The 27,582-nt window shown below is 44.3% G+C and overlaps 3 protein-coding genes and 1 long non-coding RNA gene across 28 annotated transcripts in view; 2 read left to right on the forward strand and 2 right to left on the reverse strand.

Moving 5' to 3' along the window:
- Positions 1 to 27,582, reverse strand: part of LOC309845233 (uncharacterized protein) — a 78,931-nt gene that overhangs the window by 17,748 nt on the left and 33,601 nt on the right. Inside the window, exon 6 of one of the 25 annotated variants that reach the window (XR_014301146.1) lies at positions 24,528 to 24,681. The exons of the other annotated variants lie outside the window; for them this stretch is intronic. The gene's annotated coding sequence lies outside the window, so the exon portion shown is untranslated. Of the gene's footprint in view, positions 1 to 24,527; positions 24,682 to 27,582 lie in introns of those variants that run through there. 25 annotated transcript variants of the gene reach the window in all.
- Positions 160 to 6,999, forward strand: LOC309845172 (5-hydroxytryptamine receptor 3C-like). Its single transcript, XM_082692778.1, has 9 exons — positions 160 to 356; positions 1,653 to 1,819; positions 2,234 to 2,278; positions 2,741 to 2,850; positions 3,126 to 3,295; positions 5,013 to 5,173; positions 5,946 to 6,150; positions 6,329 to 6,544; positions 6,674 to 6,999. Exons 1-9 carry the CDS (start codon positions 290 to 292, stop codon positions 6,898 to 6,900), a joined length of 1,368 nt encoding a protein of 455 aa, XP_082548904.1. The 5' UTR covers positions 160 to 289; the 3' UTR covers positions 6,901 to 6,999.
- LOC309845279 lies at positions 15,090 to 17,009 on the reverse strand. Its single transcript, XR_014301179.1, has 2 exons — positions 16,799 to 17,009; positions 15,090 to 16,004 (listed from the first exon to the last, which is right to left on the reverse strand). It is a non-coding gene; the product is annotated as an uncharacterized lncRNA (long non-coding RNA).
- LOC309845217 (5-hydroxytryptamine receptor 3C-like) lies at positions 17,624 to 26,369 on the forward strand (the record flags this gene model as incomplete). Its single annotated transcript, XM_082692885.1, has 5 exons — positions 17,624 to 17,806; positions 18,171 to 18,375; positions 18,593 to 18,808; positions 23,308 to 23,467; positions 26,289 to 26,369. The coding sequence occupies 5 exons, from the start codon at positions 17,624 to 17,626 to the stop codon at positions 26,350 to 26,352; spliced, it is 828 nt and encodes a 275-aa protein (XP_082549011.1). The 3' UTR covers positions 26,353 to 26,369.

Consider the following 27,582-nt stretch of genomic DNA (forward strand, 5'->3'; position numbering starts at 1 on the left):
TTAAGGCAAGTTATTTTATTACTGATCTCAGCAAACTGTTGCCAAACAGGCGCTTCTCCCTTAGTCTTGGCCCAACTTCCCCACTGCCTGGCACCTGGAAGGCATACCAGCACAGGGGCAAAGCAGGACACTCTGATGTGATCTCCCTGGCCACAGCCTCTCACCAGGGAGGGGTCACCTGTCAAGAGCACTATTCAAAACCAGGAACCAAGGTGTGGTCTGAGCTCCTTTAAGCTCAACAGTTTGGGGGCTCCCAGTGAATCCCCAGAGAAGAGGCCAGAAGAGGAGGATGGAAGGGGGGTGGCCTTTGGAGGGGGGAGTCCTCCTCTGCCTCACTGTCAGCCTTCTGCTTCCAGGTAAGATGGGGCAAGAACAGGGAAGACCAGAATATGGTTCTCAACGACATCTAGGAACTTTCCTGCAGCGCTTGGAGGACATTCAGAATTCACATATTAAGTTTTTTCCCTAATATCTTTGTCTCGATGTGTGTGGGGGTGTGTGTGTGATGGATGGAAAGACAATCTGTTGATCAGGACATATAGCCTTCTCTATTCCTGTCCATACAGGAATCTGCCAAACTGTCCCACTTCACCACCTTGCCAATTCCACCTTTTCCTTCACTTCCAGTGTCCCTCCCAGCACACCCTCATCTCATTCTCCCTATCCTCTTCCCTTGGTATGGTATCTGTGAGAAGAGTAGCCACAGATTTTAAACGTGTCATGAAAGAGTAAGTGTAGAACACTGAGGGAGGGTAGGAATCAATCTGAGGTAGGAGTAGATGCTTTGCTTCCATGAGGGAATATTTGTTCCTAGTGTGGGTATATGCCTTGAATATTATGGAAAAAGATGGAGTTGTAGAGGAGCAAGCAGAGCAAAAGATCACCCAGTGCTGGAAATGGGGAAAGATTCTGCCCAGGTATACCAAGATGACCTCTGATCATAGCCAAGAGACAACATAACATTTGCACAGGTCTCACTCTATATGATTGGCATCTGGTATAACCTCAGTGATATCATCTAATTATCCCAATTCTGGAAATAAGCCCCAAGACATCTTAAGTCACTACATCTGAGAAGGGAAAAATAAATGCATGGCACTGAGGTACACACCAATTCAGAGTGCCTACTACCTGTTACCCATATCCACCTAGAAAGTACAATTGTTTACTTCCCTTATTTTCTTGATAAGCCAGTTCTTGTCTTCAGTAAATGGAAGTCCCTGAGAATGAGGAAGAGAAATACACCATAGCAGATTTCTAAGTGACCTGGATGACAAGTTTTAAGGCAGTGCTGAGAGGTGCTCCTACATAGACCCAAGAAGCCTGTGATGGGTGCACTTGAGGACTTGTTGAAGCGGGTGCCATTGTACCAAGACCAAGTTTGCATATAGATTTGGACAGGTTTTGCATGATGGCGAAACAATAGGAATGAGAATAGAGCACTGGCCAAGGTCACCACATCTACTTCCACCATTTGCCTACTAGGTCAGCCTGTCCTCTCTGGCCCGGCAGGAAGGGCTTTGGCCTTGGTGAATCTTGGCCCAGGAAGGAGAGCTCATCACCCTCCCAGTATGTCACCTGTTTTCTCTCTGCAGAGAGGCTTCAGCCCTGGCCATAGAGGCCTTCTCTTACAGGGTCTCTGCTCACTACAGGAGGAGGCGAAGCTTTCACCATCAATTGCTCTGGCTTTGACCAGTATGGGGTGGATCCTGCTGCCTTCCAAGCAGTGTTTGACAGAAAGGCCTTCCGTCCAGTCGTCAACAACAGCATTCCCACTCAAGTCAACATCTCCTTCACCCTGTCTGCCATCCTGGAAGTGGTGAGACGTGGTCCCCACCTTCCATTTTTCTAATAGGGAATAAGGATCCTCTCTGTCTTGTCAACACAACATTGTTCTGATTCAGTGGTGAACAACAGATCCTCTAAATGGATTCTGCACAAATTAGAGGATTTTCCTATGGGATGGGGAGACATAAAGAAGAATGCTGTAGTGGTACTTTTTCAGGAAGGATTCCTTCTAGAGTCTGTCCTTTCTGGAATGTTCCAGGAAGAAGTGTCTATGTCAGTTAAAACCTGAATTGTCCCTAGATACAAGGGAAGACAAGCAAGAAAGACAGTTGAGCACCTAGAAATATGTCTGACCCAATAAGTTAGTAAACATTGGTAGGAATATGAAATAGGCATGGGCAAAGTATTTTTGTACTAATAATCCTGGATGGGAATTTCTTACCAGAATGCACAGCTCCAGCTTCTGACATCATTCCTGTGGATGAATTTGGTAAGGCAGATGCAATTATCCCCATCTCACTTCCATTTGTAGTATAAATTTGAGGAGCAATGTAGGGGTTTCCTAGTCCCAACCTCTACTAAATCTATAATCTTTAGGGGACCAAATCACTCCATCTAGAACTGGACTGGCCTTGGGCACATGCACTTTCCTGGGGGAGCTTACAAAGGTAGAAATGATGATCTAAGACAATGGCCAAATGGTTTGAAGGCCAATATATTGGTGTGCTCCTGGGACCAAAGGGTTTTAGGATATACTTCTGCTCTGCCTGGAAAGAAAACAAGGCCATTACAGGGTACTTTACCAATAACACATGGCTAGGTAAAGAAGGGAGAGACAGGCTGTGATCGTTAGGGACATGAGTGTGGAAAGAAGAATAAGGGGAGGGGCAGGAGGAGCTGACTGAATAAGCTCCACATTGTTCATCTCTGTTTCCCACTGCCCTGGCTACAGATGTGGGACAATCTTTTAATCAGTTGGAACCCGGAAGAGTGCGTCAGCCTCAAAAGACTCACTGTCTCAGCTGAAAACCTGTGGATCCCAGACATCTTCATCTTGGAATCGTGCGTATGGGGGCTGGGGAAAGCGAGCATGAAGCCCGTCTGCAAAGAACAGCCTCGGGTCAGTGCAAGGCACAGGAACATCAGAAGACTCAGACAGGGGCACAGCCTCAATTAACTAACCGCCACAGAACACCATGAGGCGTATAAGGGACAAGATAGAGCGACAGGAGAGAAAGAGTCCAAAAGGGGAGCACAGTAAAGGAAGACATGGGAAGGGAGGGAAACAAAAGCCAATGAAGGCCCCACAACACCCACTCCCTCCCTCTCCTGAGCAGCATGGATGTGGATCGAGCACCACCAGGTCTCACCGCCTTTGTCAACAGTGAAGGTCGAATGAAGTACGACAGGCCAGTGCGGGTGACCAGCATCTGTAACCTGGACATCTTCTACTTTCCTTTCGACCAACAGAACTGCACGCTCACCTTCAGTTCCTTCCTCTACACAGGTGGGCAAGACATGTTTTGCTAGTTATTCAAGATGTGGGGAAGATATTTATTGATATAGGTATATGGTCAGGGAAGGTTTTAGATCAGTGTTTCTCAACTCTGGCTGCCCACTCAAGCTTTTTTAAAAATACAAACAACCATGACTCACCCCAGAGATTCCAATGTAGTTCTTCCAGGAGGGGCCCAGGTGCTGATATTTTTACATGTTCTCAGGTGGTGCTAATGTACAGGCAGGGTTAAGAATTACTGCTTTAACTCCTCAAAAAAATTTATTAAAAAAAAAAAATAGAACTAGAGGGATGCCTGGCTCAGTTGGTTGAGAGTCTGACTTTGGCTCAGGTCATGATCTCAGGGTGCTGGAATCTAGACCCACATCAGGTTCTGCGCTCAGCAAGGAGTCTCTTTTCTCCCTCTCCCTCTGCTCTTCCCCCTCACCCTCCCTCATGTCCTCTCTCTCTCTCTAAGAAATAAATAAAATTTCTTAAAAAGAAAGAGAGAGAGAACTACAGGGGCACCTAGCTGGCTCAGTCAGAAGTGCATGCAACTCTTGATCTCCAGGTTGTGAGTTCGAGCCCCATGGTGGATGTAGTGATTACTAAAATAAATAAATAAGTAAATAAACTAAAAAAAGGGGGGGCGGCGCCTGGGTGGCTCAGTGGGTTAAAGCCTCTGCCTTCGGCTCAGGTCATGATATCAGGGTCCTGGGATCGAGCCCTGCATCAGGCTCTCTGCTCAGCAGGGAGCCTGCTTCCCCCCACTCTCTCTGCCTGCCTTTCTGCCTGCCTCTCTGCCTACTTGTGATCTCTGTCTGTCAAATAAATAAAATCTTTAAAAAATTAATTTAAAAAAATCAAGACTCTATTAAAAAAAAAAAAGAAAGAATTACTGCTTGAGATCTTGGATGGCCCTTGTGCCAAATGTGGCCCATCTGACCCTGAGCTGCTGTAAAGCTCCTGCTCTACGTTTTTTAGCTGAAGACTTTTAATTTTGATAGCTAACATGCTTAAACCAGTAAACACTGAATGCCACCAGGTTTCATGTGGTAGATTTAGATATATTAATCATTCTCTCTTTTTTTAAGATTTTTATTTATTTACTTGACAGAGAGAGAGAGAGATCACAAGTAGGCAGAGAAGCAGGCAGAGGGGGAGAGGGAAGCAGGCCCCCTGGTGAGCAGAGAGCTCGATTCAGGGCTCGATCCCAGGACCTTCGGATCATGACCTGGGCTGAAAGCAGAGGCTCAAGGACCTTCGGATCATGACCTGGGCTGAAAGCAGAGGCTTAACCCACTGAGCCACCCAGGTGCCCCTATATTAACCATTCTAATGGGCATGCATGTAATTATAAAAAGGTTGAACTCTTCAAGTTCAATTCCACTAAAACAACATCATACAACTAGGGGATAGAGAAGGAAAATGGGAATGATTGCAAAAATTCTTGAATCACATTTGAGTCATATCCAATATTCCCATAACATAACAACAACTCAGTCTTGCTTCCAACTAAAAAAAAAAAAAAAAAAAAAAAAATCAAGCCGCAGCCTGCATACACATGAATTACTGTCCTATAACCCACTTTTGAGAAAACCTGGATGACTTATCTTAAAGAAACAGAGAGGAAATTTGGCTCAAGAATCTCAGTGGGGGAGGAATTTAATTTGGGGGCAGGAAATTGGGGAACACTTCTGGACTGAGTTGCCCCCGGCTTCCCTTACAGTGGACAGCATGCTACTGGGCATGGACAAGGAGGTGTGGGAGATAACAGATACATCTCGTAACCTCATCCAGACCCAGGGAGAGTGGGAGCTCCTGGGCATCAACAAGGCCACCCCAAAGATGTTGGTTGGCAGCAACCTATATGACCAGATCACGTTCTATGTAAGTTCAAGGGTCCCCTGTTTGACCTCTGGTCCCAGTTCCTCCATGATTTTCTTCTCGATCTAAGGCACTTTGGGATGTAAAAAGAATTTCCAGGGGGTTAAGCACCTGCTCTCCACTCCACCCTCTATACTAACTGCCCTGAGGAAAGATCACCACAGTATCCCCTTTCCTCACCTCTTTCTCCCATCCTCCACCCTGCAGAGAGGAGGTGCAGCTGAGCACTTATAAGCTCTATTGTTAAGAATGGAGCAGCCACCTCTGTGATGGTCCAAAGGGCCCTCTTTGCCCCTGAAAGTCTACAGTTGTTTTGTTGCCAGCAGGTTGGACACATTTACCACTGAAAATTAGACAACAAAGCAGGGCACTTTTATAGGGCACAATTAAATGCATGTGTTACCTAAAGCCATCATCCCAAGCCAGCCTAACAGCACATCAGCAAGGATTACAGTCAAATATACAAGAGCCCTCTGGGCACCTGGGTGGCTCAGTGGGTTAAGCCTCTGCCTTCAGCTCAGGTCATGACCCCAGGGTCCTGGGATCAAGCTCCACATTGGGCTCCCTGCTCAATGGAGATCCTACTTCTCCCCTCTCCCTCTGCTACTCCCTCACTTGTCTGTGCTCTCTCTCTCTGTCAAATAAACAAAATCTTAAAAAATATATATATATATGTATGCATATATATGTGTGTGTGTATGTATATATATATATATATACATATATATATATATATATGCCCTCTGACATCTCCACAATCTCTCCTCCCCCCCAGGTGGCCATCAGGCGCAGGCCCAGCCTCTATGTCATAAACCTCCTGGTGCCCAGTGGCTTTCTGGTTGTTATCGACGCCCTCAGCTTCTATATTCCGGCAGAAAGCGAGAATCGTGCCCCATTCAAGATGACACTTCTGCTGGGCTACAACGTCTTCCTGCTCATGATGAATGACTTACTCCCAGCCAGTGGCACCCCCCTCATCAGTATGGTCCTTTCCACTTTCCAGGAAAGCAAACGCAGCAGGGCATAGAGAGGGGAACCAGCTCCCTCTCCACTTAAGGAGGGAAGGGGTTGCCAGGACAGACTGGATTTGGAGAAAGTCTTAAGAAAAGTGTAGAGATGAATCTGTCCTCATTTACTTATAATCTGTTTTTCCCTCAGGTGTGTACTTTGCCCTGTGTCTGTCCCTAATGGTGGTCAGCCTGCTAGAGACCATCTTCATCACCTACCTGCTGCACCTGGCCACCACCCAGCCCCCACCCATGCCTCAGTGGCTCCACTCTCTGCTTCTCTACTGGGCCAGCCCAAGGAAATGCTACCCCTCTGTGCCCCAGAAGGGAAATAAGGGCCTGGGCCCCACCCCCAACCACCTGCCTGGTAAGGGGAGTCAGCACTGCCCCCACCTCCTCTTCCCACACCTCCACTCCCTGCTTTGCCTCCTTCCCTGGCCCCCTCCCTCCCCAGGTGCACTTCATGGCCCATGGCCGAGTCTCTGTTTCTCTGTAGGCATGAAGGAGCCCGTGGAGTTGGTGGGGAAGGTGGCAGGTCCCAGAGAGGCAGAGTTAACTGGGAGCCCTGAGTCAAGGGCCCAGGAGGAACAAGAGGCTCAGAGACAGTCCTTGGTCGACCTGTGGGTGCAGTTCAGCCACATGATGGACACCCTGCTCTTCCGCCTCTACCTGCTCTTCATGGCCACCTCCGTGGTCACGGTCATCGTCCTCTGGAACAACTAAGCAGATATCCACATCCACTTCTCCCTGCAGACCACAGCTGCAGTTTCTCTTGGTGTTAGAGCCAGCCAGACCTGGGCCCCTTTTCTGATCTTAGCTACTTATCCCCATTTATATTCCCCATTTATACTCCCCAACTCCAACCCTAAGGAGCAGGTTCATAACTGCCCCAACAAATTCCTGATTTCTCATATGCCATGGTTCTCATTCCTAAACACTTTCAGTATTCCTTAGCCACACCTAACTTCTGACTGTTAACAAGGGAGGTCGGGGTCAGCAGACTCTCTCCTTGATTGATTGTCCCAAGAATCAGGAGGTTTCTTCAGGAGGTACTGGCTCCTCAGTACATTTAGGGTAGGTCTACAAACACTGGAGCGAGAGTCTTCTTGCAGACACTCTGATAGCTCACTCTAAACAACTGTAATCTAATGTGATTTGAAGTCTTTCAGACACATTTACAGATTTTAAAAAATGAAAAGGTCAAGTCTCATTTGTAAGAAATCACTGTAAAATATTTATAATTGCAAAATGCTTCTTTCCTCAACCACTTTCATTTCACTTGCCTTTACCTCTCTCATTTCTGAAACTGTTCTTTGAAATAAATGATATATTGTATCTCTCCCTACCTCCAGAGTTCACAAAATCAAACAGGGAGGGCCTTCTGAATATATGCTTGGGGGCACCTGTGTGGCTCAGTTGGTTAAGCGTCTGACTCTTGACTTCCACTCAGATCATGATCTCAGGGTCATGAGATTAAGCCCTGCTTGGGGCTTCACACTCAGCAGAGTCTGCTTGAGATTCTCTTTCTCCCTCTGTCTCTGCCCTGCCCCCCACTTGCGCTCACTCACTTTCTTGCTCAAATAAATAAATAAAATCTGATATACATGCTTAGAGGAGGCCTAGGAAGGCTGGTTAAGGACCTCAATTAAAGGGCTCAAGTTAAACAAATCATCACATAACCATACAATTAGATGATTTGTAGCCATTTAAAGTAAGACTATAGATCAAAGTTAATACCACGGAAACAACAGGTCCCTGACATATAAAGTGGAAAAAACAAGTTACAAAACAGTTTTTATATGTTAAGTTCTGTTTGAAAAAAAAGAAAGAAAGAAAGAAAGAAAGTAAGTAAGTAAGTAAAGAAAAACAGGGCTTGAGAGAAGTGCAGAGAAAAAAGTGCAGATGGCTAGAGACCAGAACATAAGCAAACTTTGTCCTGGATAATGGGATGAGAAATGATTACCCTTTTCTTTTATATCTTCACCTGTGTTTTCTTAGTTGTTTTCAATGAACATGTATTATGTTTACTATCAAAAACCCCCTAGTTTTTAAAGTGTTCCTAATCAATAATACTTTACACCTTCCTGGGCAGATATGATCTTGGGAAGGATTCTAACAGCTGGCCCTCAGGAACTGAAAAGGGAAGAAAAAGAAGACCAAAGACAAATTTCTGAATTATACTTCAATTAGGTGAATACATTTCAGAGATTTATTTATATTTCTGTCTCCACTAAGAGAGTATAGATCTTCGTGTAGATCAGGTACAATGTCTCATTCATTTTTATAACTCAGTATATGGTAATAATCCTGATATACCATGGGTCCTTAATACAGACTCACTGAGTGATTAAATGTATGCATTAATGCCAGCCAACCAAGAATCCGTATTTTACTCTCCCTAGTTAAAATCCCTTTAGCCCATCCTGGTATATTTTATTTTATTTTTCCATGTCTCATATGGAAAATTAGCAACCCATTTTTATAATTCAACTTTGCCTTTGAGTTCTTAAAGATGTTAATTATATACCAACAGGCATTTCTGCTTGCACATTCTCATGTGTTTCTTTCCATTACTCAGAACATATTTCTCATGCAGAAACCTGTCCTTGACTTTTGCCAATAGCATACAGTGAAGAGTGTTTACCACATCTTTCAGGAATTTCAAATTTCTTAACATCACTTTTGCATCATTTCTTTTCCCTTTCCCATCTCCACATTTATATTTCTCTAGATGTCATTTTCTAATTTTTTTTCCACCTATTGACAGGTGGCTTTGGGTTTTCTGTGTCAAGACCATTATAACTGACAATATCCTTTGCAAAAGAACATCCTGTTCATATTTTAGGGTTGAGGTGAGCCTTGTGGTCTGAAATATGACCTAAAAACAAAGCAAAACATTTTAAGGCAGTACTAGCTTAGACATGTCATCAGGAACAATAGGAGTATTTCACAGCTTCGGAGCGGGTGCTTCTGGTTCCTGCCATCCTTCTCCTATTTAAAAGATATATATAAATAGTAGCCCTTGTGATAATAACTTTATTTTCTTTCCCTCCAGTTTCTATTATAAACCTCTGTTAAGAATGTGTTTTGGGGGGCGCCTGGGTGGCTCAGTGGGTTAAGCCGCTGCCTTCAGCTCGGGTCATGATCTCAGGGTCCTGGGATCGAGTCCCGCATCAGGCTCTCTGCTCGGCAGGGAGCCTGCTTCCTCCTCTCTCTCTCTGCCTGCCTCTCTGCCTACTTGTGATCTCTCTCTGTCAAATAAATAAATAAAATCTTAAAAAAAAAAAAAAAAAAGAATGTGCTTTGGAACTTTATGGACTGTAAAAACCAGACCACTGGGAAGCCGGGGTGGCTTAGTCAGTTAAGCATCTGCCTTCAGCTCAGGTCATGATCCTCCGATCTTGAGATTGAACCCTGCATCGGGGCTCCCTGTTCAGCAAGGATTCTGCTTCTCTCTCCCTCTGTCCCTCTCCCCTATTTGTGTGCTTTCTCTCTCTCAAGTTAAATTAAAAAAAAAAAAAAAAAAAAAAAGACAAAACCCAGCCCACTGGCCCTGGATATATTACTGTCCTCAAATGTTTGATCATGTTTCTAACTTCTTGAGTTGTTTCTACTAGCTTCCCACTCTCTTTTCATTAGCAGCATCCAGGGGTATCCTCACAACCTTTTCACATCTCAGTGTTTCCTTTTTTTTTTTTTTCTAACTCAAGTATAGGGGACACACAATATTACATTAGTTCTGCCTGTACAACATAGTGACTTGACAAATCTATACGCTATGCTATGCTCACCACTGTGACCATACAACACTATGAAGTACCATTGACTGTATTCCCTAGGCTGTGCCTTTCATCCCCATGACTTAGTCATCCCATACCTGGAAGCCTGAACCTCCCTCTCCCCTTCACCCATTTTGCCCAAACCTCCCCACCTTTGGCGACCAGCAGTTTGTTCCCTGTATTTATGTGAATATCTTTTTGTTGTTTATTGGCTGTTTGTGTTTTCTGTTCTACAAACTGCCAATTCATTTATTCAGTTCATTTTTCTGATAGGGTTTTTTTGTCACTGTTACTCATTTATAGGCATGTTTTACATATTTTCTACTATTCTTTTGTCAGTTACGTGTTGCAAAGGTATTTTCCCAGTTTATGATTTGACTTTTCACATTTAGTGTCCTTTTAAAAAAGATTTCACTTATTTATTTGAGAAAGAGAGAGTGAGAGAGAACACAATTAGAGTGAAGGACCAAGGGAGAAGCAGACTCCCCGCTGAGCAGGGAGTCCAATGCGGGCAGAACTCAATTCCGGGACTCGAGGATCATGACCTGAGCCGAAGGCAGACATTTAACCAACTGAACCACCTAGATGCCCCACATTTACTGTCCTTTAATGAAAATAAGCTAAATTTTTTAAAAATTTTATTTATTTATTTGACAGAGAAAGATCACAAGTAGACTGAGAGGCAAGCAGAGAGAGAGGAAGGCAGAGAGAGAGAGGAAGGGAAGCAGGCTCCCTGCTGAGCAGAGAGCCCGTCTCGGGGCTTGATACCAGGACCCCGGGATCATGACCTGAACCAAAGGCAGAGGCTTAACCCACTGAGCCACCCAGGTGCCCCAGTTAAAATTTTTTTTAATGCTGAATTTATCAATCATTTCCTTTATGTTTGTGATGTTAGGGTCCTATTTTCAGAACTCCTTCCTTACCCAAAGTTCTAAACCCTAAAAAACGCAGAGAAACTGGATCATTCATACATTGTGGGTGGGAATGTTAAATGGTACTGCCACTCTGGAAGAGTGCTGCAGTTTCTTTAAAAACAGTACATGCAAATACCATATAATCTAGCACTTCTGAGTATAATTTCCAGAAAACTTGTGTTCACACAAAAACCTGTAGACAGACGTTTATAACAGCTTTATATGTAAGACAAAAACTATAAACAACTCTGTGAAAAAATGTATATTTGGTCTTTGCTCCCAGTTCCTGACATAAATCCCTTGGAATTTCCTAGGTAATGAGAGCATCTTTTGTTCTAATGAGGTGACTCTTGGTAGGCTCCTGGTTAACTTCAGGATGGGAACTGATCACCAGAAATACCAAGGCATGACGGGAAGCTTGGAACTCTCTTCCCCAATCCCCATCCTCTAGGGAGGGGAGAGGGGCTAGAGATTGAGTTCAAATTGATCATAATTGATAAATGATTACATTATTATGTGATGAGGCCTCCACAAAAAATCCTTAAACTATGTAGTCTGGAGACCTTCCAGGTTGGTGACACATCCACCTACATGCCAGAACTCTACAGAGACAGAAGCTCCTGCCTTCAGAACCCTTCCAGATCTCACCCTGCGTACCTTTTCACCTGGCTGTTCATCTGTATACTTTAATATAAACTTTTCAGCCAGTAAACAGAAGTAAATGTTTCCATGAGTTCTGTGAGCTGTTATTGCAAAAATCTGAATCTGAGGAGGGTGTTGTGGGGATCCCCAATTTACTGTCAGTTGGTCAGAAGTATAGGAGGCCCTGACTTACAATTGGCCCCTGAAGTGGGGTTCAGTCTTGTGGAATTGAGCCCTTAACCTAAGGGGTATGCCAGAAGGGGTAGTTCAGAAGTACTTAGTGTGAGGGGAAAAACTCACAATTTGGTATCAGAAGTGTTGTGGGAGGTCCTGGGTGGCTCAGTCGGTTAAGCATCCGACCCCTGATTTCGGATCAGGTCATGATCTCAGGGTCCTGGGTTGGAGCCCTGTATCAGGCTCCATGCTCAATGGGGAGTCAGCCTGAAAGTCCCTTCCCCCTCCCTTTGCCCCTCCCCCCTCAAATAAATAAATAAATCTTTTTTTTTCCAAGTGTTGTGAGGAAAGTAGAGGAAATAAGTGTTCTCCCTTAAAACTCAGAAGTCCCTCAACAAAATTTAAAAAATTTTAAAAACCTCAGAAATCCTTCAACAGATAAGTGGTTGAACAAACTGGGGTACATTCCTACCTCGGAATACTAGTCAGCAATAAAAAGGAATGCATCCTGATACACACAGCCGTCTGGATGGGTCTCCCAAGAAATAACGAGAGAAAAAAAGCCAGTCTCAAAAAGTTTATACAGTGCTATTTGATCTATAATATAACATTCTTGAGACAACACAATTATAGAAACAGAGAACAAATGAATGGCTGCCAGACAGCAGGAGCTTAGGGAGGGAGGGAGGTGGTTGTAGCTATAAAAGGAGAACATAGCGATCCTGGTGTTAAAGTTCTCTATCTTGACTATCTATCAGTATCAGTATCCTGCTTGTGGTAATGGTAACACAGGCCAGCCCAAAAGTTTTCAATGAAGTGTGAATCACAACCATCTGGGGAGATTTTAAATACACATACACCCCTCCATAGGGGTCGGGGAGGCGGGGCGTGCAGTTACCTTCAAAACTCACCAAGTGGGGCGCCTGGGTGGCTCAGTGGGTTAAGCCACTGCCTTCGGCTCAGGTCATGATCTCAGGGTCCTGGGATCGAGTCCCACATTGGGCTCTCTGCTCAGCAGGGAGCCTGCTTCCCCCTCTCTCTCTGCCTACTTGTGATCTCTGTCAAATAAATAAATTAAAAAAAAATCTTACTCCTGGTGGTGCCCTTCCGTCAATTCCTTTAAGTTTCAGCTTTGCAACCATACTCCCCCCGGAACCCAAAGACTTTGGTTTCCCGGAAGCTGCCCGGCGGGTCATGGGAATAACGCCGCCGCATCGCCAGTCGGCATCGTTTATGGTCGGAACTACGGCGGTATCTGGTCGTCTTCGAACCTCCGACTTTCGTTCTTGATTGGTGAAAACATTCTTGGCAAAAAAAAAAAAAAATCTTAAAAAAAAAAAAAAAGCTCACCAAGTGGTTTTTTTTTGCTCACACATTCCCACGTGGCCCCAGGGCTGTAGGCCTTTAGAGACATTACATAGGGAAAGAAAGCAAGAGAGTTAGGAGGATGGCAAAATGAAGAACTAGACTGGGCAGGGGTGCCTGGGTGACTCAGTCAGTTAAGCACCCGCCTTTGGCTTAGGTCATGATCCAGGGTCCCAGGATCAAGCCCCAAGTCTGGCTCCCAGCTCAGTGGGGGGTCTGCTTCTTCTCTCTCCACCTCTCCCCCTGCCTTGTTCTCTCTCTTTCTCAAATGAATAAATACACTCTTTAAAAAAAGAAGAAAGCATTGGACTAGGGAAAACCAAAGAGAGGAAATCTTATGAAGATGTCCCAATAGTGCAAACAAGGGATGAGGCAGGTCGGTACTGGCTGTGCTAGCTGTGAGGGCAGAGATCCATTGGTTAGGTTTACGTCATGAAAGAAAAGCTTGCTCTCTCAATATTTTTAACTCACTACTGACAATAATCCCTAATGTCCACAAGTGAGTAAAAAGATACATTTCTAGGTCTGCAACAAAATAATTACAAGTTTTTGCCTTGTGAAATTAGCAGGTGTCTCCACCACATCCCTTTCTGAGGGATCCATGCACTTTCCCTGAGGCATAGTTAGTTCTAGAAGCACCTGATGAGACCTTTATCAGTGGCTTTACCTGACCCATTTCCCACATCCTCCATTTTCCCTGAAAGGTACTTGGAACTCAGATTTTAAATCACTCATCTAGACAAGGCTGCTAAACAGGTGATTTTCTCCCTGGTCTTGGCCTAACTTCCCCACTGCCTGGCACCCGGAAGTCATACCAGCACAGGGACAAAGCAGGACACTCTGATGTGATCCCTCTGGCCACAGCCTCTCACCAGAGAGGGGTCACCTGTCAAGAGCACTATTCAAAACCAGGAACCAAGGTGTGGTCTGAGCTCCTTTAAGCTCAACAGTGTGGGGGCTCCTGGTGAATCCCCAGAGAAGAGGCCAGAAGAGGAGGATGGAAGGGAGGTGGCCTTTGGAGGGGGGAGTCCTCCTCTGCCTCACTGTCAGCCTTCTGCTTCCAGGTATGACGGGGCAAGAACAAGGAAAGATGGGAATGCTGTTCTGGGCAAAATCCAGAAACCCTCTCATTCTCCAGAACTAGAAAGCATCTAAAATAGCTGGGTTAAACATTTTCTTTCTCTGTAGGATCTATGGTATGGCTTCCTTGGAAACAGACAAAAAACCCATTTCACTGATCAATACACACAGCCCCCTCTTCCACTTGCCTGCCTAGGTATCTACCAAATCCTTCCATTTGCCAGCTCTCCAATGCCACCCCTTTATGGTGTCCAACCTTTTCTTTCTACCAAGATATAGTCACTATGAACAGGGTGGTTTGGGTTCTGGTGACAGGAATGTAGCTCTTTCCCCACCTCACTCAGGAAGATCTTGCAGAGAGGGGGTGGAGAGGGGAAAGGACGACTCTTTCTTCCCCTGCAATGTGTTTCTCCTTGGTTTGGAGGTGTACCTTATGAATTAGCTGGCATGGGGAGTCATGGACGAGGCACAAGAAGAAATTGCTGGGCTGTAGTTACAGGAATCACCACAGAGTCACCTGTGGTTGGGAGGCGGGTGACAGGGCCCTGAAGAGCTTCTACATGTCATTGCCCAGCTCCACTAGGCACAGTGAGATCCTCTCAGAATGGTGACCATGAGGCTGGCCCCCATGGATCTTAGAGGAAGCCACTGAGCAGGAGATGGGCACAGAGCGCAGCACATGCTGGGTAGTCAATAAATTCACATTCAGGGCAATATGAAGTCCCCACATATCTCAGGTCACACTCAGGTTGACTTCTTTCCACATTTCTCCTTCCAGGAAATGGGAAAACATGAAAGCAGGAGGCGGACATTAAGAAACAAAATTTTAGGGACATTTTGTTCAATGACTATGAGAACAAGTCATAATAGAGCTAGAAAAAAAAACCAGTAGGGTCAGACAAAAGCCAAAACTTCAGGGTTGGGACTACGGAAGGAATAGGACTCTCCAGAGAGGCTGTTTGCATACAAATTTGGGTAGGCTTTATATGGGAGTAAAGCACAGGAAGAGAGGTCTGAGCCCTGGTTCAGCTTACCACATCAACTTCCCCCATTTGCCTATCAGACCAGCCCATGCTCCCCAGCCTTGGCAGGAAGGGCTTGGCCTTCAGAAGTCTTGGTCCAAGAAGGAGGGGCTCACGTGCCTCACCCCATGTCTACATTTCTTTCTCTGCAGAGAAGCTCTCAAGCCTCAGCCTTGGTACTCTTTTCCCTTAGGACACACAAAGCCCTATTCCCATCTCACAGGTCTCTCCTCTCTACAGGAAGGTCAAACACGTTCACCATCAATTGCTCAGGCTTTGACCAGCATGGGGTGGACCCTGCTGCCTTCCAGACAATATTTAACCAGAAGGACTTCCGTCCAGTCATCAACTACAGCATTCCCACTCAGGTCAACATCTCCTTCATTTTATCTGCCATCCTGGAAGTGGTGAGTTCTGCCTTTTGCACTCTTTGCATAGGCTGCTAGTAGGGAACAAGGACTTTTCCCCCTGGCAGCCCAAACTTGCACGGGTCCAGTGACAAGCAATCCGTCCCCAAATGCTGTATGAGTCAGACGTCCATCCTGTGGGGGGGGAGAGATGGGAAAGGGAACGCTGCAGCAACGTTTCTGCAGGGAACATTTGTCCAGAGTTCTGTCCCTGTAGGCAGATAAAACATATTTCCAGTGGGCCCCCGTGCTGTTTTTCTCCCCCTACATTTTCCATGTAACTTGCATTTTTGGAGATTTGTGACTAAAAAGCTGAACAGTCACACAGGACCATGTAGGAAACAAAGGCAAGAGCTGGACTGTGACCTGATCTCTGGGCATCAATCATCCTGAATGAGGACTTCTTTTTGTCAGGATGAACAGCTTTAGCTGCTGACATCATTCCTGTGGTTAAAGTTGGTATGTAAGTCCAGCTTAGTTCTCTTCCTTCTTATTCCCCTTTTTTCTGGGCTTGTTTGCAAAAATCACATTTGTTGAAATTGGCAGTGCCTGAGGGAATAGATAAATCCAACCAAAATAGGGCCCATGCTGATGACAAATAGCTTTCTGTCACACAGCTGCCAAACAAATATGAAGATGCAGATGGAAACTGCAGGAAGAAGTGGGCAGTACTGTTGAAAACCCCTAAGTAAGCTCCAAGGCCCAAAGGTTCAGCACCCAGTTTCAGATTTTCCTTGAGTGGGAAGTGGAAGGCCAGCCTGACTTTGTTAGCTAGAGAAGGGGGACATTATCACCAGGAAGAGAAGAGACATCAGAGCTTAAAAGGAAATGAGGTTAAAAAAAAAAAAGTTACAGACATAATAATATGCAAAGTATGAGTTTATCTGTGTAAGTAAAAGTGAATGCTGGCATACGTATTAATTTATTTTCTAGAAGATTGTTAATAAGGAGACTGAGTTGGGGAGTATGAGCTGAGTTAGAGTGAATTGAGGAGAGGGAAGCTTGCTTTTTATGTTATAACTTTCTAGAATGGTTAAAATTTTATCATATGCCTATAGTACATAGATTTTAGAAAAAATACGCAGATGTGTGTATATATATTTAAGGGAATGGAAGGGTTGATGTTAAACTAGCTCCAGCTTCAGCCATCACCATCCCTCTGTGCTCTGGGCTCTAGATCTGGAAAAACCCATTCATCAGTTGGGATCCAGAAGAATGTGGTGCCATCAGTAACTCACTGTGACAACTGAGAACCTGTGGCTCCCAGACATCTTCATTGTAGAATCGTGGGTACCAGGGCCAGGGAAAGCTGGAGTGGAGATCCTTCTGCAAGGAGCAGGCCAGCATGGCATAGGGAAAACCAATTCAGTGGGGCCACCAAAATCTTCTTTCAGACAGGAGCACAATCACGGTTCATCAATGGTCTCTCATTTCTAGAAGACATTTCTTCTAGAAATGAGAAAGTGATGAGCCGAAAAGATGGCAGGGTGACCATAGTAAGCAACATTGGGAAGCCCCCCCTTAAGAGAGAAGCTTAAGCTGTTGTGAAACCCAGAGCATCTGTCTCTCTCCCCTTCTACCCCGTAGCATGGATGTGGATCAGACCCCAGAAGGCCTCTCTGCATATGTGACCAATGACGGTCACAGCACGTATAACAAACCAATGCAGGTGACCAGCATCTGTAGCCTGGACATCTTCTACTTCCCCTTTGACCAGCAGAACTGCACGCTCACCTTTAGCTCTTTCCTCTACACAGGTGGGTCATGGTGGGGGTAAAATGAGATCAACCAGTGGATCAATGAAACAGCACACAGAGCAAGGTTATTTTTTAACTGCCTAAAAAGGGACAGCGGAGCATTTGCTGGTCAGGGGTGTGTGGGTGGTAGGGTAGAGGAGTTGATCTTAGGAGGAGACAAGACTTCTGAGAAAGCCAGGAATTGAAAGGAGGTGACTGAGAAGCGAGGAAGCCGTGTTACCTGGCAGCCAGAGAGAGGGAGCTAAAGCAGTTTTCTAGCTCACCTCTCTGAGTTCTGCACAGAGCAGGTGCTGAACAGTGTGTTGAATGAGTGTTTGTCTACCTGCAGTGGAAAACATGCTGCTGGGCATGGAAAAGGAAGTGTGGGAGATAGTGGACACCTCACGTGACATTGTCCGTATGCAAGGGGAATGGGAGCTCCTGAGCATCAACAAGTCCACCCCAAAGATGTCTGTGGGCTCCAGTCTTTTTGACCAGATCATGTTCTATGTAAGCCCAGAGACTGTGAGATGTGTCCGTCCCCCTTATCTCCCTCATCAGATCTTTCCAAATCCCAGAGCCCCTCACATCTTGTCCCAAGACCAGAAAGCCACTGGATGCCACAACCCTCACAGCTTTCCTCTCTCCCAAGTCCCCTAGAGCAGGCCCCTTTCTGAACCTGCCAGCTCTGGCATAGGTTTTCTTTAGTGGGTATGGCAGAGTCTTCTCAGGCATGTGAAAGCTGCTTCTCACCCAGCCCCAGAAAGAGCCCCTGTTGGGCTGAGGACACCAAGGGAGGAAGGGACTGGAATTATCCCTCAGCCTCCCCTCAGTGCTAGCCTCACCTAGTTCTCTGCTCTCTCCTCCCCTGCAGGTGGCCATCAGGCGCAGGCCCAGCCTCTACGTCATAAACCTCCTGGTGCCCAGTGGCTTCCTGATTGCCATCGATGCCCTCAGCTTCTATCTGCCAGCGGAAAGCGAGAATCGTGCCCCATTCAAGATAACACTTCTTCTGGGCTACAACGTCTTCCTGCTTAGGATGAATAAACTACTTCCCGCTAGTGGCACCCCCCTCATCAGTATGCCCACCTCCTCACTGTTGGAAAGTAGTGGGGCATGGGGAGGCAGCGGTAGGAGGCAGGGCAGACAGGTGAACTGGCTAGATCTGCTGAGGCAGCTAAGGCAGAAGGGAGAAAGCAGTCATTTTAGGAAGGGCTCTCTATGTGAGACAGAGAAAAGGGGGGATTGCTGGTTCTTCTCGGCCACACTCAGGCATGCTCCTCACCCCCAACACAGGTGAGTACTTTGCCCTGTGTCTGTCCCTGATGGTGGTCAGCCTGCTGGAGACCATCTTCATCACCTACCTGCTGTACCTGGCCACCACCCAGCCCCCACCCATGCCTGGGTGGCTCTACTCTCTACTTTTCTACTGGGCCAGCCCAAGGAAATGCAGCCCCACTGCGCTCTGGAAGGAGAATGTGGACCCAGGCTTCACGCCCACTCACCTACCTGGTAAGAAAAATCTACACTGCCCATACTCTCTACACTGGGCCCAGTTTCTGCAGTCCCCTACTTCCCCAATCCTGTCTCCTTCCCACTTCAGGGCTGAGTCTCTGTCTTCTCTGTAGGACCAAAGGAGCCAGGGCAGTTGGTAGGGAAGGAGCTGGGACCCAGACAGGCAGAGATGAATGGAGGCTCGGGGCTGACAAGCACCCAGCTAGCTGACCTATGGGTGCAGTTCAGCCACATGATGGACATCTTCCTCTTTCGCCTCTACCTGCTCTTCTTGGCTTCCTCCATCATCACAGTCATTGTCCTCTGGAACGCCTAGGACTTGAATTCTAATGGTGCAAGAGCAAGCCAGTGGTCAGGTTTCTTCAGCTTCAACTGCCTGTCCCAGACCCCGTTCCTCTGCTCCAGTTTATGTACACAGTTCCAAATATGCCATGATCCCTGCTCCACGGCTTAAACAGAACCTCTGCAGACCCTCTCAGAAATATGACTATATTGAGGTGCCTGGGTGGCTCAGTCAGGCAAATATCTCTTGAGTTCTGCACAGAGCAGATCCCAGACCCTGGTCATGATCCCAGGGTCCTGGGCTTTAGGCTCATATCAGGCTCATTTCTTGTACGCACTCTCTCTCTTTCTCACTTTGTCAAATAAATAAAATATTTTTAAAAAATAAAGTAAGAAGTTAGCAAAGTGTTCTTTTAAAACAAACAAACAAAAAGAAATAGGACTATATTTCTAAAACTTAATGAATTCAGGATTTACATGTTTATGCTAGAAATATAACTTTTACTAGAAAAAGAAGGCTTTATAATAAATGACTGGAAATATTTATAAAATAAAATAAAACAAAACAAAATCTAACTCACTTACTGGTGTAGAGGAAAGGGATTAAACCTCTTTTTAAATATAGGCTAACATATTTATTTCTTCTTTCAATAAATATTTATTGAGCACCTACCATGTGCAAGGCACTTTCTGAGTGCTGAGGGTAGCAGTGAGCCAAGCTGACAAAAATCTCTACCCTCATGGAAGGCGGGTGGAGACTGACAATAAAGAAGATAATAAGTGAAACATAGAGCATGTGCTAAGCGACGGGGCAGGAAGCAAATTACAGAAGGAAGACTGGGAAATGGAGGAGAAGGAGATTGCAGGTTTAGGTGGGCGGCCCGCGAAGGCTTCATGATAACTTGCAGTCTGGTTGGCGCCTATGAGTTACTCCAGAGAAGGACCAGGAGGAGCACAGGTGCTGCTATAAAAGGATGTCTCTTGACAAATGGACACTTGAGGATGAATCAAACACAGCTCTGTCCTCAAAGAGCTTGTGGCCCAGCTGGACAAGTAAAATATATATGTTAAATAACTGCAATTAAATGGGGAATCTGTTTTTAAAGTTTTGGTGAGTGCCATTGAAAAGAAACTGCTGTGAAGCTCATAGGAGAAAGGATTCTTCTAGTGGGAGCAGAGCTGTGGTTCTCCATCCTGTCTGTCCATTGGAATCATCTGAGTAGACTTTTTTTTTTTAAGATTTATTTATTTATTTGAGAAAGAGAGAGAAAGAGAAGAGCATGCATGAGTGGGGGGGGGGGGTGCGGCAGAGGGAGAGAATCCTTAGGCAGACTCCCTGTTGCGTGTGGAGCCCTACACGGGGCTCCACATGGGGCTTCCCACGGGGCTTGAACTCACAACCCATAAGATCATGACCAGAGCTGAAACCTAGAATCGGATGCTTAACCGACTGAGCCGCCCAGGTGCCCTGAAGAGAGTTTGAAATAATCCTAGCGGCCCAGGCCTTCTCCCAGACCAGTTAAATTAGAACCTTTGATGTGGACCCTGGCTTTGGCATATTTGAAATCTCCCCATGAGATTCTAATGCGCAGTCAGAATTGAAACCGCGGAGCCAGCAGAAGAGGCCATATTAACTTGGACTCTGAGGATGATTAATACACGAATAGAGGGAGGACTTGCTGGGACTGACGAATCACAATATACCTCTGGGGTCACATTACTACCTGAGGATACTGGGATCACTGCAGGTGGGGCCTCGGGGGCCCAGGGGTATGTGCAGCAGTACCTGAACGGCAGGATCCAGGCAGAATCACGACACACTCATTCTCATGGTACTCACATGGCTCAGGTGTCCAGAACAAACTCATAAAATCATCTACCAGAATAGCCCCACAATGGGACGAAGAATAGTGTAAGCGCTTTGGAAAATAATTTGGCAGCTCCTCAAAGTGTTGAACATGGAGTTACCCTATAACCCAGCAATTCCATTCCTAGGTACATGCTCAAGAGAAATGAAAACATATGTCCACACAAAAACTTGTACACAAATGGTCATAGCAACATTATTCAAAGTAGCTAAAACAACCCAAATGTCTATTAACTGATGAACAGATAAATAACATTTTTTATATCCATACAATGAAATACAATTATTTGACTTCAAAAAGGAAAGAAGTCTTCATACATGCTACAACATGGATGAACCGTGAAAACATTATGCTAAGTAAGAGAAAAGCCAGTCACAAAAGAACACATATTATATAATCCCACTTGAATGAAATGTCCAGAATACACTAATCTATAGAGACAGAAAGAAGATTAGTGGTGGCCTAGGACTTGGTGCAGAAAAGGGCAGATGAATGAGGAATGACACTAATGGGTGCAGGATTTCTTTACAGGGATGATAAAAATGTCCTAAAATTAAACTGGTGATGATTACATAAGTGTAAATATACTAAAAACCATGGAACTATATAGTTTAAATAGGTGAATTTCATGGTATGTAAAGTATATCTCAATAAACTTGCTAACAATAACAAAAAATGCATAACCCCACCCCACAGTTCTCTGTGTCTACCACTTCCTTCCTGCTTGTTCTCTCATTCCCCTGCTCCCTGCGGCCAACTCCCTGACTCTCTGACTCCTGACTTCATATATTTCATTTTCATCAATGTCTGTCCCTGGCCTGCCTCCGCCATCATGACTCACCAGAACCTAGGGACGGCAGCTCCCCACTCGCCTGTCAGTTCTGCATGCTTCCATGATTTGGAAATCACTCACGACTTCGGATCAGACACAGTTCCCACCATCCCTAACTACATGAAACATTCACCAGTCAGACCAACTCAGAGATCCTTGAAAGAAGATGGGAATTCCGACATTATGTACATGGGTCACACCATCAGGCTCAAGGGAGAACCTCGGCCTCTATGGACCATCTAGTCATCTGATCCCCAGAAAAGCACCATGGAATGAGTGAAATGAGTGAAGCACTCATTCACTCATGCATCCAATCTTTACTAAGTGCTTATTTATGTCATAGACATTTTATCTAGGAGCTGGGGATAAACAAGACAGATAGGAGGTGCTAATCTTCTCAGGTAACAAACTGATGATTTCACAGGCTGATAATTACTCCAAAGAAAATAAAACAGGGTAATAGGACAGAGAGTGACACACAAAGAAATAGGATGTTCTAGGAAGGGCTCTCTGAGAAAGTGACACTTGTACCAGCTGAGAAACAGATGATCATAGAATGATGAGATATGTCCTCAGATTCGTACCGATGTATTCATATGGGGAGGCCAGGATGAAACATGATAGACAAGCACTACAGTTATAGAAGTAGATATGGGTAGCCAAGATCTTTGGATGAACAAGGTGAGAGACTGGAGAGAGGTCCCATATTGATTATTTTGATGCTATTGTGTAATGTTTAAGGATTGTGAGGGCAAACATTTATAATCCACTCAAAGGGTTTAGAACAGAAACTTTGAGATGGTTTTGATCTCAAAAACTATTTTACTCACTCATATATATAGCCTTACTCAAAAAAGAACAGGTGATAATATAGAACTAAAAAGAAACATAAAAGTTGCAGAGAAGTTATTGCTAGAATTGCTTACTACATACTTACTATATACCATATGAGAGACCATGAGTTTATCCATTTAATTATAAAACAATGTTCTATAAAGTTTAATATAGGTAATACTTTTACATCACTTGTCTTGATATTGTAAGTTATTTAAATAGTTTCTATTCTCTGAAACCATGTCACCAATGCAGTATCACTACACAAGCAGATTTTGAGGGAATATGTATATATCCACTTCAACAGTAAGATAGACACCTGAAATGCATAGCAAAATTACTTTTGATGCAAATGCATCACAATAACACTCTGAAGAGGAGAATCAAACAGTCCACATGAGGTTGAATAGATGATGAAAAAAGCTAGAAGTTGATTAAAGAACATGAATAGCAATTCTACCACTGCTGATGCACTCTGAGGCCCCAGAGAGGCGCCTGGGTGGCTCAGTCAGTTAAGTGTCTGCCTTCCGCTCAGGTCATGATCCCAGGGTCCTGGGAGCGAGCCCCATATCAGGCTGTCTGCTCCATGGGGAGCCTGCTTCTCCCTCTTCAATTCCCCTGTGCTTGTGTTCCCTTTCTTGCTATCTCTCTCTGTCATAAATAAATAAAATCTTAAAAAGAAGAAGAGGCAGAGGAGGAGGAAGGGGAAGAAGGAGATGGAGAAAGAGAAGGAGAAGAAGAAGGAGGAGGAGTAGAGGAAGAGGAGGAAGATGGAGAAGGAGAAGAAGCAGCAGCAGCAGCAGCAGCAGCAGCAGCAAAAGCTCCAGAAACAGGAGCTTTGTGACTTTCTCACAGTCTGCAGGATCATAGTAGAATGCCAAATTGGAATCTGGAGGACATTGAGTAATATGCAAATTTTAGTTTACAAATGCCTCATTTTTAGCTCTCCTGAATTAACAAGTCCTTAGTGATATGTAAAGATGAAATGAAGTCTTGAAGCAAAGTGTTTGTCAGCCCTTTGGCAGATCCATACTGCCCTCTAGTGGGCACCCTACTCAGACCCTTCTGAGATGGTTACCTTGGGATGTAGGCAGAAGAGCATACTAATGGTCGCCAAACTGTGTAAAGAACCAAAATGGATAAGGAAGATGTGGTCCATATACACTATGGAGTATTATGCCTCCATCAGAAAGGATGAATACCCAACTTTTGTAGCAACATGGATGGGACTGGAAGGGATTATGCTGAGTGAAATAAGTCAAGCAGAGAGAGTCAATTATCATATGTTTCACCTATTTGTGGAGCATAACAAATAGCATGGAGGACAAGCGGAGATGGAGAGGAGAAGGGAGGTAAGGGAAATTGGAAGGGGAGGTGAACCATGAGAGACTATGGACTCTGAAAAACAATCTGAGGGTTTTTTTTTTTTTTTAAAGATTTTATTTATTTGTCAGAGAGAGTGAGCGAGAGCGAGCACAGGCAGACAGAGTGGAAGGCAGAGTCAGACGGAGAAGTAGGCTCCCTGCGGAGCAAGGAGCCCGATATGGGACTCGATCCCAGGATGCTGGGATCATGACCTGAGCCGAAGGCAGCTGCTTAACCAACTGAGCCACCCAGGCGTCCCCAATCTGAGGGTTTTGAAGGGGCGGGGGGTGGGAGGTTGGGGGAACCAGGCGGTGGGTATTAGAGAGGGCACGGATTACATGGAGCACTGGGTGTGGTGCAAAAACAATGAATACTGTTACACTGAAAAGAAATTAAAAAAAAAAAAAAAAAAAGAGCATACTACACAGAGTGTGACTACATTATCCATATTTTCCTGACTAAAACTTGGACACATTGTCAGGTGATTTGTAAATGTGAAGAGGCCCAGGAAAACCTATAAATGAAATTATGTTCATAGACTTAGTGAATTGCCTTTATTAAAAAACAAAGTTACATGAGTGGTGCTTGGGTGGTTCATTTGGTTAAGTGTCTGACTCTTGATCTCAGGGTCATGAGTTCAAGCCCCACACTGGGCCCAACACTGGGCTCCACACTGGATGTGGGGCCTACTTAAAAAAAAAAAAAAGTTACATGGAAAGAAATATGAAAGTTGCAAAAACAAATAAACCAAAGAATACATATAAACATGCACATTGACTGACTGTTGAAATTGACAAGTTGATGAACTATTATTCTATCTGTTCTCACTGGACAAGAACTCTGTTTGAGTATTAATGGGTCTGAAGTAAAATAGACATGTAGTGGCTTCTACAGTTTTCATGAATGAAAGATTGTTATTTTAGGCCTTTCATTGTTTTGGACATAGAAAATTTTCTTTTTTTTCAAGATTTTATTTATTTGAGAGAGAATGAGCACAATCAGGGGGAACAGCAGGTGGAGGGAGAAGCAGACTCCCCGCTGAGCAAGGAGAACTTTGGGACTTGACCCAGGATACTGGGGTCGTGACCTGAGCTGAAGGCAGATGCTTAAATGATCGAGCCACCTGGGTGTTACCACCAAGTACCTTCTATATGCCAAGTCTATCATATTCATTATCTCATTTTATCCTCACAACAATTCTATGGGTTAGGTGTAAACATTATTCCCAGTTTGCAGATAGGGACACGAGTTAGAAGGAAGTTAAGATCCTTCCCCGAGATCACACAGCAAGTAAATGATAGAACCATTTTAAACCTAATTATGTCTCTTACCCCTATGTTTTAATACATGTAGGTCATTGCCAAGGAATGCAGAAATAATAATTCTTGAATAAACTAAGCTCTAGACTCTGAATCCAGAATGATCTCCACCAAAGGGTTCATCCCACCTCACTGTATTTGATAACTCTTAACCTCTAAGTGTCAGTCTTCACTGTAGCATCCACCAGCCTTCAGACTTTGCATAGTTCTCAGGATCTCCTGACCTCTCAATGGGACCGTTAGAAACTGGCTTGTTCACAGACACACACACAAATGAATGCATGTGTAACTGGTGAAATCTGAATAAGCTATGTGGGTCACACTGTTTAAAGACAATTTTTAGAAAGAAGAAAAATCATGACTCTTACACAAATACAAAAAGGAATACATATTGAAGAATTGATTGAACTCATATACTAGGAGAGAACCAGACAAACGTTATAACTGGTTCAAAGGAAAACTCAAGAAGCACAGATTTATACTGAGTGAGATACTGAGTTGCAAATAGAGGTTTTAAGTCTACTGGAACTCTAAAAGACAAGGCAGAGTTTGCATACTGAAAATGTTGAATTTTACCTGAGCCCTGTCTTCCCAGAAAACACCAACAGTTAAGAAATCTCCCTAATCCTTACCTTTCTGAGATCCCACCACCCTTTTGTGTTCTGAAAGTGACGACACTTTCTCGTGACTCCCATAGGCCTTACAGTTGTCTCCCTTGTTTACTTGTGACAAGACCAAACACACTTTTCCCCTTTTGCCTGAATCCACCAGCAAAGGCAAGACATAGATCCTCCAACTCCCTGTTCTTTGTCACATGAATGATTAACTGAGATTAGAGCTGTTTATATCCTGAAAGGAGTCAGACCCAAAGCTAAACATATCCTATTTAATTGACTGAGATTTCTGATTATGAAACAGTTCAAACTGTAAATCATTCCACCTATAACTTGTCCATCTCTCTCTATTAAAGGTCTAAGGCAACACTACCCTGCCAAGATACTCTCTATGAATCTGGGTGATCTCCCTGCTACAGGAGCCTAAAATAAAATCAATCTTCTTAATTGTTTGGTTTTGTCATTGGCAATATTCATCAGTTACCAGCAATTTAAAGAGTTCATAAATAGCCCAGAGAGAGACACAATGCATAATTCCTCATTGAAATACACATTTTTTCCCTATAATCTCCTCACTTTTTTTTTTTTTAAGATTTTATTTATTTATTTATTTGACAGAGAGAGAGATCACAAGTAGGCAGAGAGGCAGGCAGAGAGAGAGAGGAGAAAGCAGGCTCCAGTGAGCAGAGAGCCCGATGCGGGGCTCGATCCCAGGACCCTGAGATCATGACCTGAGCTGAAGGCAGAGGCTTCAACCCACTGGGCCACCCAGGCGCCCCGATATAATCTCCTCACTTTGATCCAAAATAATCTCAAAGGAAGATTATTCTTTTTTATTTTTATTTTTTAAATTAACATATAATGTATTATTTGTTTCAGGGAACAAAGGAAGATTATTCTTGGTCACAAATAAGGCTGGTCTCTAACTTCACTATTTACATTGGTGCAATAAGAGTGATAATTTGCCACTTAGGTCTTCTTAAACTTGCTTTGCTGAAAGTCTTCTCAAAAAATCTCAAATTTACTTTTAAAAGCCTCTGAGGTTAGATAGTTGCACCAAGAACTCAACACCAGAATTCAGCTGTGGTAGCCATTCGGTGAATTTGTCTCTTCTTGAAGTTCCCCAAATATCCTAAGATTCCTGGGTCTAACAAGAAATTGACCTTAGCCACCCAGAAGCTGAGAACCTTCTAAGTCAGATACTAACCAATTTTCCTGGAAGGGTTTGTAAGCATTGGCTGCATAAAGTCATCCTAGTTCCTTAGATATGTCTGGCCATATCTGATTAAAGGAGCATCGTTCTCAAATATAACACTCCAGGCAAGGCCTTGGTTGCATACCCAGTGTTTCCAATTATGTCCTGGTAAAAAAGACAGATTCTTCCTGAATCTATGCCACTAACTATATTGTCATGAAAATATGATAGTTATATTGTGATGAAATTAAGAATATTCAATAAAAGTTTCCAAATTTTAGAGGGCTCAGGCAAAGAGAACAAGCTATCACTCACAAATGTTTTATTTCAGTGTACAAAAGCAGAGTATGAAAAAAAGCAGAGTTATAATTATTAAATTGTTATGAGTTATAGACAGCTTAAGAGGAAAAAAAGGGGGCTTCCTTGAATATCCAGAAAATAGACATTATGAAAATATAAGTA

The sequence above is a fragment of the Mustela nivalis genome (genome assembly GCF_964662115.1).
Source record: "Mustela nivalis genome assembly, chromosome: 1".
NCBI classification, from domain to species: domain Eukaryota; kingdom Metazoa; phylum Chordata; class Mammalia; order Carnivora; family Mustelidae; genus Mustela; species Mustela nivalis.

What these genes read in the sequence shown, in the direction of transcription:
- LOC309845172 (XM_082692778.1), top strand. Translation starts at nt 290, where the DNA reads ATGGAAGGGGGGTGGCCTTTGGAGGGGGGAGTCCTCCTCTGCCTCACT. An exon ending in TGTCTGCCATCCTGGAAGTG is followed by an intron (nt 1,820 to 2,233) that starts GTGAGACGTGGT and finishes ATTTCTTACCAG; the next exon opens with AATGCACAGCTCCAGCTTCT. An exon ending in ATGACCAGATCACGTTCTAT is followed by an intron (nt 5,174 to 5,945) that starts GTAAGTTCAAGG and finishes CCTCCCCCCCAG; the next exon opens with GTGGCCATCAGGCGCAGGCC.